Source organism: Aotus nancymaae, unplaced genomic scaffold (genome assembly GCF_030222135.1).
Source record: "Aotus nancymaae isolate 86718 unplaced genomic scaffold, 86718_ANA_hifiasm-v0.15.2.pri h1tg000014l, whole genome shotgun sequence".
NCBI lineage: Eukaryota > Metazoa > Chordata > Mammalia > Primates > Aotidae > Aotus > Aotus nancymaae.
In genome coordinates, this window is record NW_026988425.1 from 68,713,477 (window position 1) to 68,731,697 (window position 18,221).

At 44.4% G+C, this 18,221-nt stretch overlaps 1 protein-coding gene across 1 annotated transcript in view; it reads left to right on the forward strand.

The window, feature by feature from the left end:
* Positions 1 to 17,286, forward strand: part of SV2C (synaptic vesicle glycoprotein 2C) — a 280,950-nt gene extending 263,664 nt beyond the window's left edge. The window contains exon 13 of the mRNA XM_012462138.2: positions 16,469 to 17,286. Within this exon, the coding sequence (XP_012317561.1) occupies positions 16,469 to 16,505 (37 nt within the window). The 3' untranslated portion in view covers positions 16,506 to 17,286. The remainder of the gene's footprint in view (positions 1 to 16,468) is intronic.
* Positions 17,287 to 18,221: the final 935 nt, after the last annotated feature.

Consider the following 18,221-nt stretch of genomic DNA (forward strand, 5'->3'; position numbering starts at 1 on the left):
CATTTCAGGTGCTTGATTGCCACATGTGACCAGAGGCTACCATGTTGGACGTTGAAAATATAGAATATCCCATCATCACCAAAAGTGCTATTGGCTAGTGCTATCCTACAAGTTGTGCATTCACTCCCCTCTGCCGGCTGTTCCTTCTCTTAGGACCAGCTCTCACTTCTTCCAGGTTCTCTTCCCCAGGCTAGATCCTCCTTCTTTGCTGTAGCAACTTCTTTCCCCCTTTTCGAATGCCCAGCCCATCGCCCTATGTCCAGCTTCCCACTCCTCCAGATGTAGGCCCTATTCCTTATTTAAGAAAAGCTACAGTCACCTATTTTCTTTCCTACTTCATGATCAGGCTCTTAAATGAGGGAGAAAAGAAACATCCACAGGCTTCAAAACTCCTAGCATATCAGGGATGATGGCAGGTACAGGAATTCACCAGAGGATGCTGGGGTGCAGATCACTTTGACAAAAGTCATTGTAAGTTCTGAAGGAAACAACAGGCCTGGCCTGGACCATTGGCTCCAAAGCCCCAAATGTGAAATGCCTAGCAATCAGTGTGTTAAAACAAGGCAACACAGGTCTTGAAGGCCTACCTTTTCCTGGCTATTGATATCTGATACAATGAAGTTACTATCATTATCTGTATTGTTTTCTAGGGCTGCCATAACAAAATAGCACAGACTGGGCGGCTTAAGCAACCAGATTTCTTTTCTCGCAGATCTGGAGACCAGAAGTCCGAGATCCAAGTGTCAGGCAGGGTTGGGTTCTTCTGAGGCTTCTCTACTTGGCTTGTCCATGGCCATCTGCTCTCTGTGTCCTCAGATAGTCTTCCTTCTTTACATATCTGTGTCCTAATTTCCTTTTCTTATAAGAACACCAGTCATGCCAGATTACGAGGTAGTCCAACCCAATCCAGTACCTATGCTAATGACCTCTTCAACTCAACTATCCCCTTAAAGACCCTATCTCCAAACTCAATCACATTCGGAGGCACTGGGGGTTAGGACTTCAACATATGAATTTGGGGAGGAGACAGTTCAGCCCATAGCATTATCCCAGATGCTACCTATTTGATTGTGTATATATCCTGTATACTGTGTATAGGATTTTGCTGTGTGTATATTGTGTATAGAAGGTGATAGAATGTGTCTGTGATCTGATGGGTGGTTAGCATGGGCTGTGTGCGTGCTGTTCATTCCGAGGGCATGATAAAGACAGAAGCTGAGGAACAAGGGCCCTGCACTCGTAAGCCAGAAACGGATTAATTCTGGGGGAGACCCCAGGGCAGCCTGGCTAGGCTAGTCTGAGAACTGTGATTATTTGCCTCCTTTTGTCTCTCTGTTTGTTAGAATTCCAGATGAGAATGTACTTTCTCTGTACAGTAATTAAAAAAAAAAAATCCTGGAGTCAATAGGCATGTCATTCCTCTCCCTATACCTCAGTCTGAACAAAGCAGCCTCCTCTGTGAGCTTTCCTTTAGGACAGTGATCAGCTTGAGCCCTGATGGCTTCAAGGGGAGCCAGAGGCAGCAGCATTCCTGGAGCTTGGATAAGACCATGCCACCTACTACTACTGCAATCCTTTGTTCAGTGGGAAGAACAAATGCATCATCCTCTCCTGTAATTTGCAGTCCAGACACCAGGTGGAGAAATGAAAACCACAAAAGGAGACACATTCTCAAGGAAAGCCAGGCTCCTGCCCTGCAGCCACTGGAACTCCCTGGGGCCAGAATGAAGCATCTTGGGTAGTCTGGGTAACAGAGGACAGGGGAAGCTCCAACCTTGACTCCAAGTGCACCAGCAGCCACTGCCTTCAGCCATATTTCTGCCTTCTCTATTCAAGAGCCCTCGGGGAGGCTGAACAGACGTGTGAGGCAGTTCCACTTACTAATATCTGCTTCCTCGCTCCCAAAGTGGCACCAAAAATGCTCTTTGGACTGAGATTTCCAAGGAAACTGCATCAGCGAATTCAGGTTTGGGTGGGGCCATAAGGAAAACCACCATACATTACAAAGGGCTGAGTGATCTAGTTGCCCCACTCCTCTTTTGCCCTTTGCAAACATTGGACATATCCCACCCCCACTGCAGGCTGCTGCTAACCCTCTCTCAGGAGCTTTGCTGTGCTATTGCCCCCTCTTCAGCCTCCCACCTTCAGAGAGGATACCCGCAGTACTTTCTTTTCTTTTTCTTTTCTTTTTTCTTTTCTTTTTTTTTTTTTTGAGACAGAATCTGACTCTGTTGCCCAGGTTGGAGTGCAAAGGCACGATCTTGGCTCACTGCAACCTCCGCCTCCTGGGTTCAAGCAATTCTTCCACCTCAGCCTCTCAAGTATCTAGGATTATAGGCACCTGCCATTATGCCTGGCTAATTTTTATATTTCTGTAGAGATTGGGCTTCACCATGTTGGCCAGGCTGGTCTTGAACTCCTGACCTCAGGTGATCCAACAACTTCAGCCTCCCAAATTGCTGAGATTACAGGTGTGAGCCACTGTGCCCAGCTTACAGTAGTTTCTAAAGTACACTCCAGCTTCTGCACACCTCACAGCCCCATTTCTCTTTCCAAACTGACTGGAACCTTCAGAGGCAGACACTGTCTCACCATTGCTAAGAGCATGACTTTGAGCAGGGTCACTTCCAGGTTTGGGAGGAGGGGTCCTCTTCAAGAAAAATAATACAAAATTACAAACACAAAATTAATGTAAAAGTAACTAGAATGAGAAAAGAGGTCCTCACAACACATTTTTAAAAACTGATAAATTCAAAAATTATAACAAAATCCAGAAAAATAGCAACAATCCTTTTTGTTAACTGCCTGACACATTTCTATAAATTATTTTTCTCTATTTTTTTGAGTGCATATGGTTTGATTGCCTCTTCAGATGGCAACAGTTTTGTGATACCGTTGCCTATAGAGAGAATAGACAGATTAAAAACTGGTTGTGATTAGTAATAGTTGTTTGTTGTTGTTGTTGTTTTCAAGATTTCTTATTTCTCCTCCACTTGCCACATACTCTCTGAGCTGAAGACACAGACCACATTCAGTGTTGCAGTCCAGCATCTGGCTCTGTCAGAGGTGTTTGAACCAGAGCAACTCCATCTTGAATAGGGGCTGGATAAATGAGGCTGAGACCTACTGGGCTGCATTCCCAGGAGGTTAGACTTTCTAAGTCACAGGATGAGATAGGAGGTCAGCACAAGATACAGGTCATAAAGACCTTGCTGATAAAACAGCTTGCAGTAAAGAAGCCGGCCAAAACCCACCAAAACCAAGATGGCGATGAAGGTGACCTCTGATCATCCTCGCTTCTCATTATACACTAATTATAATTCATTAGCATGCTGAAAGACACTTTCTCCAGCGCCATGACAATTTACAAATACCATATCAATACCAAGAAGTTACCCTATATGGTCTAAAAGGGGGAGGAACCCTCTGTTACAGGAACTGTCTACCCCTTTCCCAGAAAATCATGATTAATCTATCACCTGTTTAGCATGTAATCAAGAAGTAACTGTAAGTGTCCTTCGTCCAGCAGCCCAAGCTGCTGCTCTTCCTGTGGAGGAGCCATTCTTTTATTCCTTTACTTTCCTAATAAATTTGCTTTCACTTTACTGCATGGACTCACCCCACATTCTTTCTTGTGTGAGATCCAAGAATCCTCTCTCTCAGGGTCTGATTGGAACCTCTTTCTGGTAACAGCTCTGGACATCAAGTCAGGACACAGGCGTGTGGGCACAGTGGGCAGCAGAATGTTCCTGGAAGCCATCCTCCAGTGGGACAGCTAACAATAACTTAACAATCTCGGAAGGGACTGCAAACCACACATATATATCCCACCATCAAACTGAAGATATCCCAACTCAGATTCCTCTTAGCCTATCCCCAAAATGCCCAGCTCCACCCAACACGGGAGGAAATTGGAGGAAAGCAAGGCAGAGTGGAAAGCAACAGTAGTTTTTACTGAGTAAGGAAACAATCTACTAAGTTTGCAAATTTTTCTAGTTTTGCAAATTTTAAACAATTTTTACTTTATTATTATTTTTCATAGAGACGAGGTCTTGCTATGTTGCCCAGGTTGATCTCAAACTCCTAGGCTCCAGCGATCCTCCTGCCTCAGCCTTCCAAAGTACTGGGATTACAATCATGAGTCACTGCACCAGCCCTAGTTGACAAATTTTTTGAGAGGGAGTTTTGCTCTTGTTGCCTAGGCTGGAATGCGGTGGTGCAATCTCGGCTCACTGCAACCTCTGCCCACTGCAACCGTCACCTCCCGGGTGGAGTCTCCTGCCTCAGCCTCCCAAGTAGCTGGGATTACAAGCACCCACCACCATGCTCGGCTAATTTTTGTATTTTTCATAGAGACAGGACGTAGAGACGCCATGTTGGGCAGACTGGTCTCGAACTCCTGACCTCAGGTGATCCACCCGCCTTGGCCTCCCAAAGTGCTAGGATTACAGGCATGAGACAGTGCGTCTGGCCACATATAAATAAAAGCATATGACCTGCCACACATGGTATCTCACACCTGTAATCCCAACACTTTGGAGGCCCAAAGCAGGAGGATTGCTTGAGCCCAGGAGTTCAAGACCAGTCTGGGCAGCATCCATCTCTACAAGAAAAATGAAACAAAACAACAACAAAAATGCATATGACCATCTGAACTCATTGCTAGGATCCACTTAGCACCTGGGAAGGGACTCATGCAAATGAGGGTCCCAGGGCTTAAGCCTCATTAGCTTCACGGTAAACATTTCTCTGAACTTTAGAGTCAGACAATATGGGTTTGAATCCTGACTCGGCCACTTGCAGTGATGTGATGCATTGAGAAAGCAAAAATTCATTTTTCAAGCATTCATTTCTGCAACTGTGAATCAGAAATGATAGTTTGTATTTCACTGGGGTTTATAAGGATTGATAAAATGTGTATAAAACCTTTAGCAATGTGCCTGAAACACAAATTCTCACTAAGTAATAGCCAAAGTGATTAGTGCTACTGGCTCATGTCTGCTCCTGCAGGCAGGTCTGCATCTCCTTTCACTATGAGGATGTTGAGATGCAGTGTTCATGGGAGCCAGATCCCCTTGTGGTGCTGAAATGGGGTGGTGTGGAGGGGGTGGAATCCTGGCTTTGCCTAACTCTCACAAGACCTCTTTCAGGACTGAATAATTCCTAGCTTCTATTATCATAGGCATGCATAGCAGGTACCTGGGCCCGTGGTGACCCTGGCAGCAACTCCAAGTGACTTACCCACATCCCCCAAACCCTGCTATGATTCTGCTTCTCACAAAAGCAGCCTGCACAGGGCCCTTCTGAGTGCACAGATGTCCAGCTCCATGGGAGGGCCTCTGGCAGCCAGAAAGAGAAGGAAGGAGAGGAGGAAGGGGAAGTAGTAAGGCACATGCTGGGACCTTACCAACTCCCACAGGCCATGAGTACACAGTGCAGAGCCTGGCAGACCTGGCGCACCTCCTCAAGGCTGCCTTTTCCCTGCTACCCAAGGCTCTGCCATTCATCTTGCCAGATCAGAGAAGCTAGACACAGAATGTTTGTCCAAGGTTCTGAGTCTTTTCCAGGTGCAGCCTCAGCAAATCACACCAGGAGAAGGATTCCTGCTTCCTCAGGACTAAAAGAAGACCAAAGAGCAACTGTTCACAGCAGGCCAAATTTGCAAAACAGTGGTGGAGAAAATGAATAATTTACGAGGATGAACTTGGGCCATGTGAAGTGATCTCTCTACACACAGGAAGGTACCTCAGGAAGCCAACAGTGGCATGTCTGGAGCCCAGCACTGTGCCAGCCCCCTAGGGGACACTCTGGAGGTGGGAATGACAGAGCAGCACTGCCAGGAGTTGGGAACTCAGTCTCTAGACTCATGCAGACCTGAACTTACAGCTAAGTTCTCCACTTTTAAGCTGTGTGCCTCCGGACAAGTTCGTTAACCTCTCTGGGCCTCAATTACTCATCTGTAAAACAAGAATGCTTATATTCTTCTTTGAAAGGATTGAATAAAACAATTCAAATGCTTAAAACACACACTAAGTCTTCTATTGCATATATGTAATGTGTACAACATGGTGTGTTGGTATACAAAGAACACATGAACACTGTCTCTGTCTCTCTCTCTGTCTCTCTCTCTCTCTCTCTCTCTCTCTCTCTCTGTCTCGGTAGAGACGGGGATTGTGCTACGTTTCCCAGGCTGGTCTTGAACTCCTGGCCACAAGCGATCCTCCTGCCTCAGCCTCCCAAAATTCTGGGACTATAGGAGTGAGCCACCACATCCAGCTCACATTCTCTTAATGATGTATTTTGATGCACAGAAGTTCCTGATTGTAATGTAGTCTAAGTTATCAACCTCTCCATTTAGGTCAGTGCTTTGATTTCTGTCTGCTTCAGAGTTAGGAAGACATTCTCCTCACCTAGTAGCTTCATTGTTTTTCATTTCACATTTAGATCTACATTCAGCTGAAATTCATTTTTATATACTTTAGTAGTCATCAGAAGGTCAAAAGACATCATTAAAAGAGTAAAAAGGCAAGCCTCAGAGTTAGAAAAGATATTGACAATTGGAATCACCAAGAAAGGTATTCTATTCAGACTAGATGAAGAATTCCTACAAATCAATACAAAAAAGACATGTAACCAAACAGAAAAAGAGCAAAAACTTAAACAGAAACTTCACAAAAAAAATATCCAGAATATTATGGCCATTTAACATATGAAAAGGTGCTCAATTTCATTAGTCATTAGGGAAATGCAAATAAAACTGTGGTACAATACCGCTAGAGACTTCACCAAATGGCTGAAATTTAAAAGACTGATAATACCATGTGCTGACAAGGAGCACTCTCCAAGGAACTCCCACCGCTGAGGAGGGGGGCAGATTGGTCTGACCACGTTGGAAACATGTTTGGAAATATCTGCTAAAGCTGCATAATTCCTCTCCTTGGTATACACTCAGTAGAAAGGTTTGCATATGTGAACCAAGAAACATGTACAATAAGGTTTGCAGCAGCCAGTGCCAAATATAGGACATCACAGAAAAATGCTGCCTTTCAGGTGAGTCGCTTGAGCTCAGGAGTGCAAGGCCAGCGTGGGAAACATCGTGAAACCCCATCTCTACAAAAAATACGAAAATTAACTCGGTGTAGTGGCACATTCCTGTAGTCCCAGCTACTCGAGAGGCTGAGGTGGAAAGATTGATTGAGCCCTGGAGATCAAGGCTGCATTGAGCTGTGATGACATCACTGCGCTCTAGCCTGGGTGACAAAGCAAGACCGTCTTAAACAACAAATGCTGCCTTCATCAGATTACCCTAGACTCACCCATTGTCATCCAACCCCTGCCTCCTGCCCATCTTCCTGGCATTCACATATCTGCCTGAATTATATATTCTTACTTCTCCCTGTTTGTCAGCATTTTTACGATTCCTTTTAAAGTGTATTTTACCCCAGCTTCCTAAATAAGTATTATTTAAGTGCCAAGATTACTAAAGAAAATTCAGAAAAGGCAGCTTACCCTTGATTTGTTACAAAAGAAATACATCTCTATGGGAGAAAGACATTCTCTTTTTCCAGACTTCCTTATAATATAATGGTTACCATTGATTGAGCTCCATCTATGAGACTTGGTGCTTTACAGACATTATTTGCATTAATTTATTTAAAAATGATTTTATAATATATTTGTATTTTTAATAATTTAATTTAATTTAAAATGAACTATTTGCAATTTGTTTTTGGAGATGGAGTTTTTCTGTTGTTGCCCAGGCTGGAGTGCAATGGCGCAATCTTGGCTCACTGCAACCTCTGCCTCCCAGGTTCAAGCGATTCTCCTGCCTTAGCCTCCTGAGTAGCTGGGATTACAGTCATGTGCCATCATGCCCAATTAATTCTGTATTTTTAGTAGAGACAGGGTTTCTCCATGCTGGTCAGGCTGGTCTCAAACTCTCCATCTCAGGTTATCCGCCCACCTCAGCCTCCCAAAGTGCTGGGATTACAGGCATGAGCCACTGCACCCAGCCTTATTTGTTTCTTAAGTAATTTAGAATAAACTACTTTGTTATAGTTATTTTACAGCCATGTGGGTATATTATTATCCCCATTGCATAGATGAGGAAACTGAGACTCAGAGAAGTTAAGTGACTTGTCTCAAAATGCACAGCTAGTCAGTGACAAGCTCAATTCCACCCTAGGTTGTTCAATCTTATTCTAAGGTTCACAGTCTTAACTGCCTACAGTACTTGCATATTCAGGACTAACCCAGTGTAGATGTTACTTCCTCAATATTCTCTCTTTTGCCTTTTTCGGCAACAAGGAAAGGCAAGCTCTAAAAGTAGAAGGGAGAGTGACAGCATCCTGGCATTTAGAATGAATTCGTTCAAGGGGTGAACAAGCTTACCACGTGCCAGTTCTCAGACTAGGCACCAACAAACAATGGCTTAGAAAAACAGATCTAGTCCCTGCCCTCACAGAACTCCCCCCAGAAGACTCTCCAAACAGGCAAATAGCATTCATTTAGGACACATATTCAATAATATTACTGATCAGTTGCCATGTGCCTGGCACTGTGTTGGGTGCTGGGGACAGGCAGGGTGGAAAAGACAGACCCAGCTCCTCCTCTACCAGCTTACAGTCTAGCTGGAGAGACAGCCACGTAAACAGGCAAGGACAATATGACATGTATTATTATGGCAGAAGTTCTGACATTATCAGGGCTCCTAAAAGTAAGCCTCTGCAGGAGGGTTAGGGAAGGCTCCCTGGAGGAGGAACACCACCCTTATTTGCTCATATTTGGAGTGAGGCCGAGAGACTGCTGAGCTGTCTTGACTTGTCCAGGCTGCCAGGGTGATGTCCAAAGTCCTCTTTCATCTATTGGCCAGCTCAAAAGTAACAGCTAACAATTACAGAGTGTTTAATGTGAGCCAGGCACTATTCTAGTGCTTTTCACGTTTCCCATTTCATCCTCCCAGGAACCCTAGCTGGGAGCATTTCTGTTTACAGAAGAACCTGAAGCACAGTGAGAGTTAAGTCAAATACCTTACATCACATAGCTAGTCAAGGAAACAGCCTAGCTTGGCACCCATGCAGAAGGCTCCAGCAGCTGCACCCCTCCATCACCCTCAACTGCCTCTCTGTGTAGAAAGCCCCAAAATACGAAATGCGTGAAACCACTGCTCAGAGCTATAGTTGCCCAAAGGTCATTTTTGTTCACAATAAGCAAAAGGATATAGCCAGACCTGTGCTGATTAGTATTTAACAACCATCTCTCCAGATTTGCAGCATTTGCAGATTTCCTTGGCATAATTACTCCCACCATGGTTGATTTCAAGCTACCAGTGCGATCCGAATGTGGAGTTGGGAGGAGTAGTGCAATCCTATCATTCTATATTGTTTCCACCATACAGGTACACTAGCCTTAAGAGCACACGTAATGGTACATGTAGGAAAATAATCAGGAAGCGATACGTTCTGAGGATCTGTCCCCTTTGTTTTTAATATAATTTAATTTTAAGTTTATATAACTTAGCTTTTGACAATGGCTGTGTTTAACAAATTTTCAGCAAAAATTCCTGAAAATTTACCAATCAGCTCCTGTGAGTCAGGACGACACCCTCCAGCATTTCACTGGATATAGTCCTAGGTTCTCTGGCTTGATTCTAAGCTCTAATTACCTGCCTCTGCTGCCTTTGCAACTTTAGGTGCTCTACAAAGTTACCACCAGGGAGAGAAGGGAGAAGGGAGAGGTCTTAGCAAGTACTTAGCACCTGCTGTGTGGCAGTCACTGTGGTCAATACTTCATGTTATTTCATTTTACACTCACTTTAATCTCATAGGAAAGAGATTAATACATGTATGTATTTTGTTTGCACTTTTTGCCATTGTATTCCCAGTGGTTTGGACTATGCCTTACACATAGCAGACATACAATTCATGTTTGCCAAATGAATAAATGAATTAAAAAGCTGAGGATGAAACCCGACTCCTCAGCCTGCACACAAGGCCCTCTATGATCTGACCCCTGCCTCCCACTCAAGCCTCCCTTCCTATCATGCCCAAGTGAATCCATCTCACCCGCACACAGCTTGCTGCTAGACACTGCCAAGAATACTTGGCTTGTGCCGTCCCCACTACCTAGAAGACCCTTCCACCATGCGTCTTTCTTAGGTCAGATTTCCCCAGAAACAGACTCTAAGAGAGAGATTCAAATACAGGAAGTATATTGATAGGAGCTCTTGGTAAGAACCCTCATAAGTAATTGAGAGGGAAAAACAAGAGGAGGGGAACAGAAGCGAGGAAAGCAGGATTGGGCAGGAGAAAGTTGAGCTGTGATGCAGTTGCAGCAGAGGCCTCAGCCAAATCCATGGGAGGCTCAGCATATGGGATGGATTGCAGAGTTGTGCCACATTGAAGCAAGGGGCAGGGCCTTTTTATCGCATTTGTACCTCATCATTGAATGAGGGCCATCTGTGGATGGGGGATAACTTTGAGTGAAGCAGCTCCCTTTGCCAAAGGCATAGTCTGGAGAGGGACTAGGCTGTGAGCCACCAGCAAACAAAACTCTGGGAAGCTGGGGAAAGAGTACCTCAATCCTAAAGATGGATCTGGCCTGCACATTCCGGCATGTACCTTCTTATTTCTCACCTATGCCCAGCCATGTTTTGTTTTCTTGTTGTTGTTTTGTTTTGAGACAGAGTCTCTCTGTTGCCCAGGCTACAGTGCAGTGGTACAATCTCTACTCACTGCAACCTCCACCTCCCAGGTTTAAACAATTCTGGTCCCTCAGCCTCCAGAGCTGGGACTACAGGCATGAACCACGACACTGGGCTGATTTTTGTATTTTTAGTAGAGGTGGGGTTTCACCATGTTGACCAGTCTGATCTCGAACTCCTGACCTCAGGTGATCTGCCCACTTCAGCCTCCCAAAGTGCTGGGATTACAAGCATGAGCCACCGTGCCTGACCCTAGCCATGTTATTTGACTCTACAGTTTACAACAGTTTTAGGTTCATAGTGAAATTGAGCAGAGGGTACAGAGAATTCCCAAATACCCCCTGCCCTGACACACACACACAGCCTTTCCCGTTATCAACACCCTTTACCAGAGTTTCTGGTACCTCAGCCTCCAGAGCTGGGACTACAGGCATGCACCACTGGGCTGATTTTTGTATTTTTAGTAGAGGCGGGGTTTCACCATGTTGACCAGTCTAGTCTCGAACTCCAGACCTCAGGTGATCTGCCCACCTCAGCCTCCCAAAGTGCTGGGATTACAAGCATGAGCCACCGTGCCTGACCCCAGCCACGTTATTTGACTCTACAGTTTAGAACAGTTTTAGTTCATAGTGAAATTGAGCAGAGGGTACAGAGAATTCCCAAATACCCACTGCCCTGACACACACACACAGCCTTTCCCATTATCAACACCCTTTACCAGAGTGGTAATTTGTTACAATTGATGACCCTACTTTGACACATCATTTTCACCCAAAGTCCATAGTTTACTTTCGGGTTCTTTCTTGCTGTTGCACAGTCTATGGGTTTGGACAAAAGTATAATGACATCTATCCAGCATTGTAGAATCATACAGAATAGTTTCACTGCCTTAAAGATCCTCTGTGTCCCACTGTTAGATCTGGCATAAAGAAGAAAAACAAAACAAAACAAAAAAAGATCCTCCATGCTCCACCTATTCATCCCTCCTTCAGCACCCCGTACCCCTGGCAACCACTGATCATTTACTGTCTTCATATTTTACCTTTTCCAGAATGTCATATAGTTAGAATCAAACAGTATGTAGCCTTCTCAGGTTGGCTTTTTTCACTTAGTAATATGCATATAAGATTCCTCCATGCATATTACTCCATGTATATTCATGGCTTGATAGCACATTTCTTTTTGCACTGAATAGCTTTCCACTGTCTGGTTGTACCACAGTGCATCTGTTTATCTACTCACCTACTAACAGACATCTTGGTTGCCTCCATAGTTTGGCAGTTATAGGTAAAGCTGCTATAAACACCCATAGGCAGGTTTCTGTATGGACATAAAAGTTTTCCTGGCCGGGCATGGTGGCTCAAGCCTGTAATCCCAGAACTTTGGGAGGCCGAGGCGGGCAGATCACCTAAGGTCGGGAGTTTGAGACCAGCCTGGCCAACATGATGAAACCCTATCTCTACTAAAGACACAAAAATTAGCTGGGTGTGGTGGCGTGCACCTGTAGTCCCAGCTACTCAGGAGGCTGAGGCAGGAGAATTGCTTGAATCTGGGAGGCGGAGGTTGCAGTGAGCTGAGATTGTGCCACTGCACTCCGGCCTGGCGTCTGGCGACAGAGTGAGACTCTGTCTCAAAAAAAAAAAAAGTTTTCCTTTGGGTAAATACCAAGGTACATGATTGCTGGATTATTCATAAGGATATGTTTTGCTTGTAAGAAACCACCAACCTGTCTTCCAAAGCAGTACCATTTTGCATTCTCACCAACAATGAATGAGTTCCTGTTGCTCCACATCCATGTCAGCATTTGGTTTCACTGCTCAGTCACAACTCAGCAACTAGCTGTACCAGAGCAGGTCATACATGAGCAATGTGACTCTATATAATAAAGCTAAATATTTAGGTGCCACCAGTTCTAATTTAGGCAGTAGAGCAATAATGGTTAAGAACATGGATGCTAGAGCCACATTTTCTGGGTCCATTTCTGTGCTCTATCATGTCTAACTGATTGACCTTGGACAAGTTGCTTAAGTGCTCTGTCCCTCACTTGTTTCATCAATAAAATAGAAGAATAGTAGGCCGGGCGCAGTGGCTCACACCTGTAATCCCAGCACTTTGGGAGGCCGAGTCGGGCAGATCACCTAAGGTCGGGAGTTTGAGACCAGCCTGGCCAACATGAAGAAACCCCGTCTCTACTAAAAACACAAAATTAGCCAGGCGTGGTGGCACATGCCTGTAATCCCAGCTACTCGGGAGGCTGAGGTGGAGGAATCACTTTAACCTGGGAGGCGGAGGTTGTGGTGAGCTGAGCTCACACCATTGCACTCCAGCGTGGGCAACAAGAATGAAACTCTGTCTCAAAAAAAAAAGAAGACAATTAGTACCTACCTCTTGTGGTTGTTGAGTTAATGTAAAGCACTTGGAACAGTGTCAGGCACAGAGTAAGCCCTCAATAAATTTCAGTGATTAGGCCGAGCACAGTGGCTCACCCCTGTAATCCCAGCAATGTGGGAGGCTGGGGCAGAGAGATCACCTGAGGTCAGAAGTTCGAGACCAGCCTGGCCAACATGGCAAAATCCCTGTCTCTCTAAAAATACAAAAATTAGCCAGGCATCGTGGCACGCACCTATAATCCCAGCTACTCGGGAGGCTGAGGCAGGAGAATCGCTTGAACCCAAGAGGAAGATGTTGCAGTGAGTTGAGATGGCACCACTACACTCCAGCCTGGGCACTGCAGATGGAGCAAGACTCCATCTCAAAAAAAAAAAAAAAAAAAAAAAAAAAAAAAAAATTCAGTGATTATCACCAAAGACATGTGTATTTTAAACAATTCAGTTTAGATTGTCAGAAAATGACTGACTAGAATAAATCCTTGAAAGTCTTGGCTCTCCACAAGAACACATAGAAAGAGATGGATTTTTAGCCTTCATTTCAATGGCTACATTATTTTTTTTTAAAGCAAGGTCTCACTTTGTTACCAGGCTGGAGTGCAGTGGCACAATCATAGCTCACTGCAGCCTCAAACTCCTGACCTCAAGCAATCCTCCCACCTTGGCCTCCCAAAGTACTTGGAATTATAGGCAGGAGCCACCATGCTGGGCCATCAATGGCTACATTTTTAAAATCCTCACACAGTGAAGCAGTGTATCAGACATTCCAGAGTAATAACTCCAGGTATTCAGTTGAAGACTTGCTATATAGCAAGTACAAGTGAGACAGTTTTTCCATGTCCACTCAACAGAAACCAACTTCATGTTATAATGGCATTTCAAGAGCCTTAACTCCCCACTGCTGTTCAGATGCAAGGTTCTGGTTTTATGGACTCAAGGAGGCATGTTACATCCTTCATCTTGAGCTATTTTGTCCACTGTGTGTTTAAAATGATGCAAGAATTAAACAATCGCAAATCTGCATGTCCTAAGTGACCATTTCCTCCATCCCACCCTCCATACCTGTGATTCTCCTTTCTAAGGGCCTTTTAGCTGCTAGAGAAAAATATAGGAGGTTTCCTGTCTGTCTGCCATGACTTACTTACCTTCTATCCCTCATTCCCCAGAGAAGCAAGGGCCAGGAAGAGAAAAGGAAGAAGAGGGGATATGGGAATATGGGGAACTCCCCAAGCAGAAGCAAAGCAGTCGTCCTTCTTCTCCAGAGTATTTACCTGGGGTGCCAGGAAATGTGATGCTCCTGTTGAGATTCTAATGAGTGCAGCAGCCAGGTTTTTTGGTCTCATTTTCCAGTGGGAAATCCTTTGTACAGGGTGGCTTTAGCCATAACACCACAGAGGTCCAGAGACCTCAGATTGCTGATTGGTGCAAGTTTGTTTATTCAGTCACTAAAAGTATATATGCTAAGGAACTAAAATGAACCAGAAATATTCCTAGGCACCAAAGGGAATAATGTAGACGTGGTTCCTTTCCTCAAGGAGCCTACATCAGAATGGGGAAAGACAGACAATAAACAAGTAAACAAATAGATAACGAAATCTGTAAGATGGAAAGCAGGGTATGCAGAGCACAAAACGGGATGATGCATCCTGTATCACTGGGTTGGTGCAACTTCAGATTGGATGGCCAGCGAAGGCGGCTTTCTGGAGGTGGCCATTGACCTGAATGACAACCATATGTCTTAGGCCAGGTGAGGTAGCTGAACCTGTAATCCCAGCACTTGGGGAGGCCAAGGTGGGAGAATCATTTGAGCTTAGGAGTTCGAGACCAGACTGGGCAACATAGTGAGACCTCATCTCTACAAAAGCAATCAAAAAATTAGCTGGGCATCATGGCGTGTAACTGTAGACCTAGCTACTCAGGAGGCTGAGGTGGGAGGATAGCTTAAGCCCAGGAGGTTGAGGCTGCAGTGAGCTGTGATCGCACCAATGCACTCCAGCCTGGGTGACAGAGTGAGATCCAGTCTCAAAAAAAAAAGTCTCAGTGTTCAGTCTGGGCTAAATAGTGTTTTGCTTTGGAACCTTCTATGAGCTGGGGCGTTCTTCTTCCCACAAAGAGACAAGCATGATATTGGATACCAGGCTGCATCTAGAAGAGTATGGGAACTGTCTCAGCAGGGAATTGCCTCAGCTCTTCTTCCCTGCCACGGTGGAAATGTCAGCTTCGGAGCTAGCTGCCTCCACTCAAGCTGCTGTTGGTCTTCTGTCCCCGTCAGCGTATCTGTTCTACAGTGCTGATACTAAAACTACAGCAAAAGCACTTTGCTGTCCAATAGTTCCAACTATAGTGCTAGCCAGACCGTGTCTCCTGTGGACCTGGTTTGCGAATTTCTCACCCTTGCACGGCGAGCTCAGTGCCTGCAAACAGCTCTGTCATTTACAGCATCATCATCATCACCAAGGGATTGTACTTTATAGGGAATAAAACCTCACTTTAAAAAAATCTGCCATGTAATCCAACAAGAGAAAAAAAAAAGTAAAGATTCATTATGAATGTAAGCAACTCCATCCAAAATGGAAGCTGTTATGGTCTGAATATGTCCCCCAAATTCATGTGTTGGAAACAGAAGCCCCCATTGCAACAGTGTTAAGAGGTGGGACCTTTAAGAGGTAATTAGATCACGAGAGCTCTGTCCTAATGAATGGAGGAATGTTATTTCAAGAGTGGGTTCATTATTGAGAGAGTAGGTTTGTCATAAAAGCTAGTTCAGCCTCCTCTTGCTCTCTCGGGCATTCTTGCTTTTCCTCTTTCCACCTTGAAATGACGAAGCAACAAGGCCCCCACCAGATGCTGGTCCCTCCAACCTCTTAGTCTCCAGAACTGTAAGAAAAAAAATATGTTCCTTATAAATGATCCAGTCTGTGGTATTCTGTTAGAGTAACACAAAACAGACTGAGACAAAAGCTAGCTAGACAATAGATACTTCATATCCCTCCAAATTCTCTTTTGGTCTTTTTAATATGCATTGGTACATTTCCACAATTTTAATCAGCATAAATACACAGGTCTGTATCTTAGTTTTTTCTACTTTACATTTTTCATATAATATATTTCCACGTATTAACATTGCTCCTATGTGTCATTTAAACTGCCTTATAGAATCTAAGCAAATTGAAAATCGTGTTTTATTTTTACTTACTTCCTTTTTTTTTCCTGAGGTAAGGTCTTGCTCTGTTCCCCGGGCTAGAGTGCAATAGTGACATGATCATACCTCACTGTAACCTTGAACTGAGCTCAAGTGATCCTCTTGTCTCCACATCCCCAGAAGCCAGGACTATGGGTGGAAGCCACCATGCCTAGCTAATTTTTTTATTTTTTGTAGACACAGAGTCTTGCCATGTTGCCCAGGCTGGTCTTGAACTCCTGGCCTCAAGTGATCCTCCTGCCTCAGTTTCCCAAAGTGCTGGGATTACAGTCTTGAGCCACTACACCTGGCTTGGTTTCCATTTTTGAGGATTAAAATTGCTTGAAATTTTCCAAATGTATTATACAAGTTCTTGCTAAGGACTTAGTAGATCTCTTTATTGCTGTCTTTTTTCTCTCTCTTTTGCCTTGTAGAAATATCCCACAAAATGAGGTAACCAAATCAACAAGTGTGAACAATTTTATAGCTCTTGTTAAATTTACTAGACAGCTCTCAGGAAAGATGGAGCCAGTTTACAGCATGAGCCATTAGTGGGTGTGAACCTCTTTTCTAAGATCTGCTTCTAAACTTGGCTTTATGATTTAAAGAGATAAAATTATTGCAAACAATTTGAAGGAATTATTTGTCTTATTTAAAAAAATTCAGAAAACCTCCCTGTAATCCCCTAGTAGGTATAGTTAACCTTGCAACTCCACAAACAGACCACTTTACACACCTGCTTGGGGACCTTTGTTTTTGCTTGGTCCACCTCTGAAATGCTCTCTCCTGGTGAGTAAGTGGCTTTCTCCTTTACTTAGGTATCTGCTCGGTAAAATCTTAACCAAGAGGCTTTTACTCTTCACCCTACTTAAAATGTCCCTCTGCCCCACCCTGAGACTCTTAACTTGCATGGTCCTCATCATCCACCAGACATAATATGTACTTCTTTGCTTTTATATATATTATCTGTGTCCCTCCATTAGAATATTATTTGATGAGAATAAAAACTTTGTCTCGGCCAGGAGCGGTGGCTCACGCCTGTAATCCCAGCATTTTGGGAGGCCAAGGTGGGCGAAACACCTGAGGTTGGGAGTTTGAGACCAGCCTGCCCAACATGGAGAAACCTCATTTCTACTAAAAATACAAGATTAGCCGGGCGTGGTGGCACATGCCTGTAATCCCAGCTACTCGGAAAGCTGAGGCAGGGGAATCACTTGAATCCAGGAGGCAGAGGTTGCGGTGAGCCAAGATTGTGCCATTGCACTCCAGCCTGGGCAACAAGAGGGAAACTCTGTCTCAAAAAAAAAAAAAAAAATTTAAAAAAGCCTTTGTCTCTTTCATTTGTTTCTACATTCCCAGTGCCTCAAAGATGCCTCATACACAGTAAGTGCTGACTAACTATTGTGGAATAAGTGAGTGAATGAACCAAGTGTCTGATTATATCATCATTAATTGCTTGGCGTTCTGGAGTTAGTGCTGAAAACCTGTGCAAGGCTAATTAGTAGGGCTAAAAAGTTTGCTGGTCGTGAGTTCTTTTAAAACACTAATGGGGCCTGGCACAGTGGCTCACACCTGTAATCCCAGCACTTTTGGAGGTCAAGGCAGGTGTATCACTTGAAGTCAGGAGTTTGATACCAGCCAGACCAACATGGTAAAACCCCATCTCTACTAAAAATACAAAAATTAGCCAGGCATGGTGGCAGATGCCTGTAATCCCAGCTACTTGGGAGACTGAGGCAGGAGAATCGCTTGAACCCAGGAGGTGGAGGTTGTAGTGAGCCGAGATCGTGCCACTGCACTCCAGCCTGAGCCAGAGAGCAAGACTCAGTCTCAAAAAAAAAAAAAAAAAAAAGAAGACACTAATGGAACTTATGAATGGTCTCTTCTCAAAAATGCATACTCACAAAGCTTAGCGGGTGATTTCAAGAGGCTGGGCCTGCTGAAGTTCTCA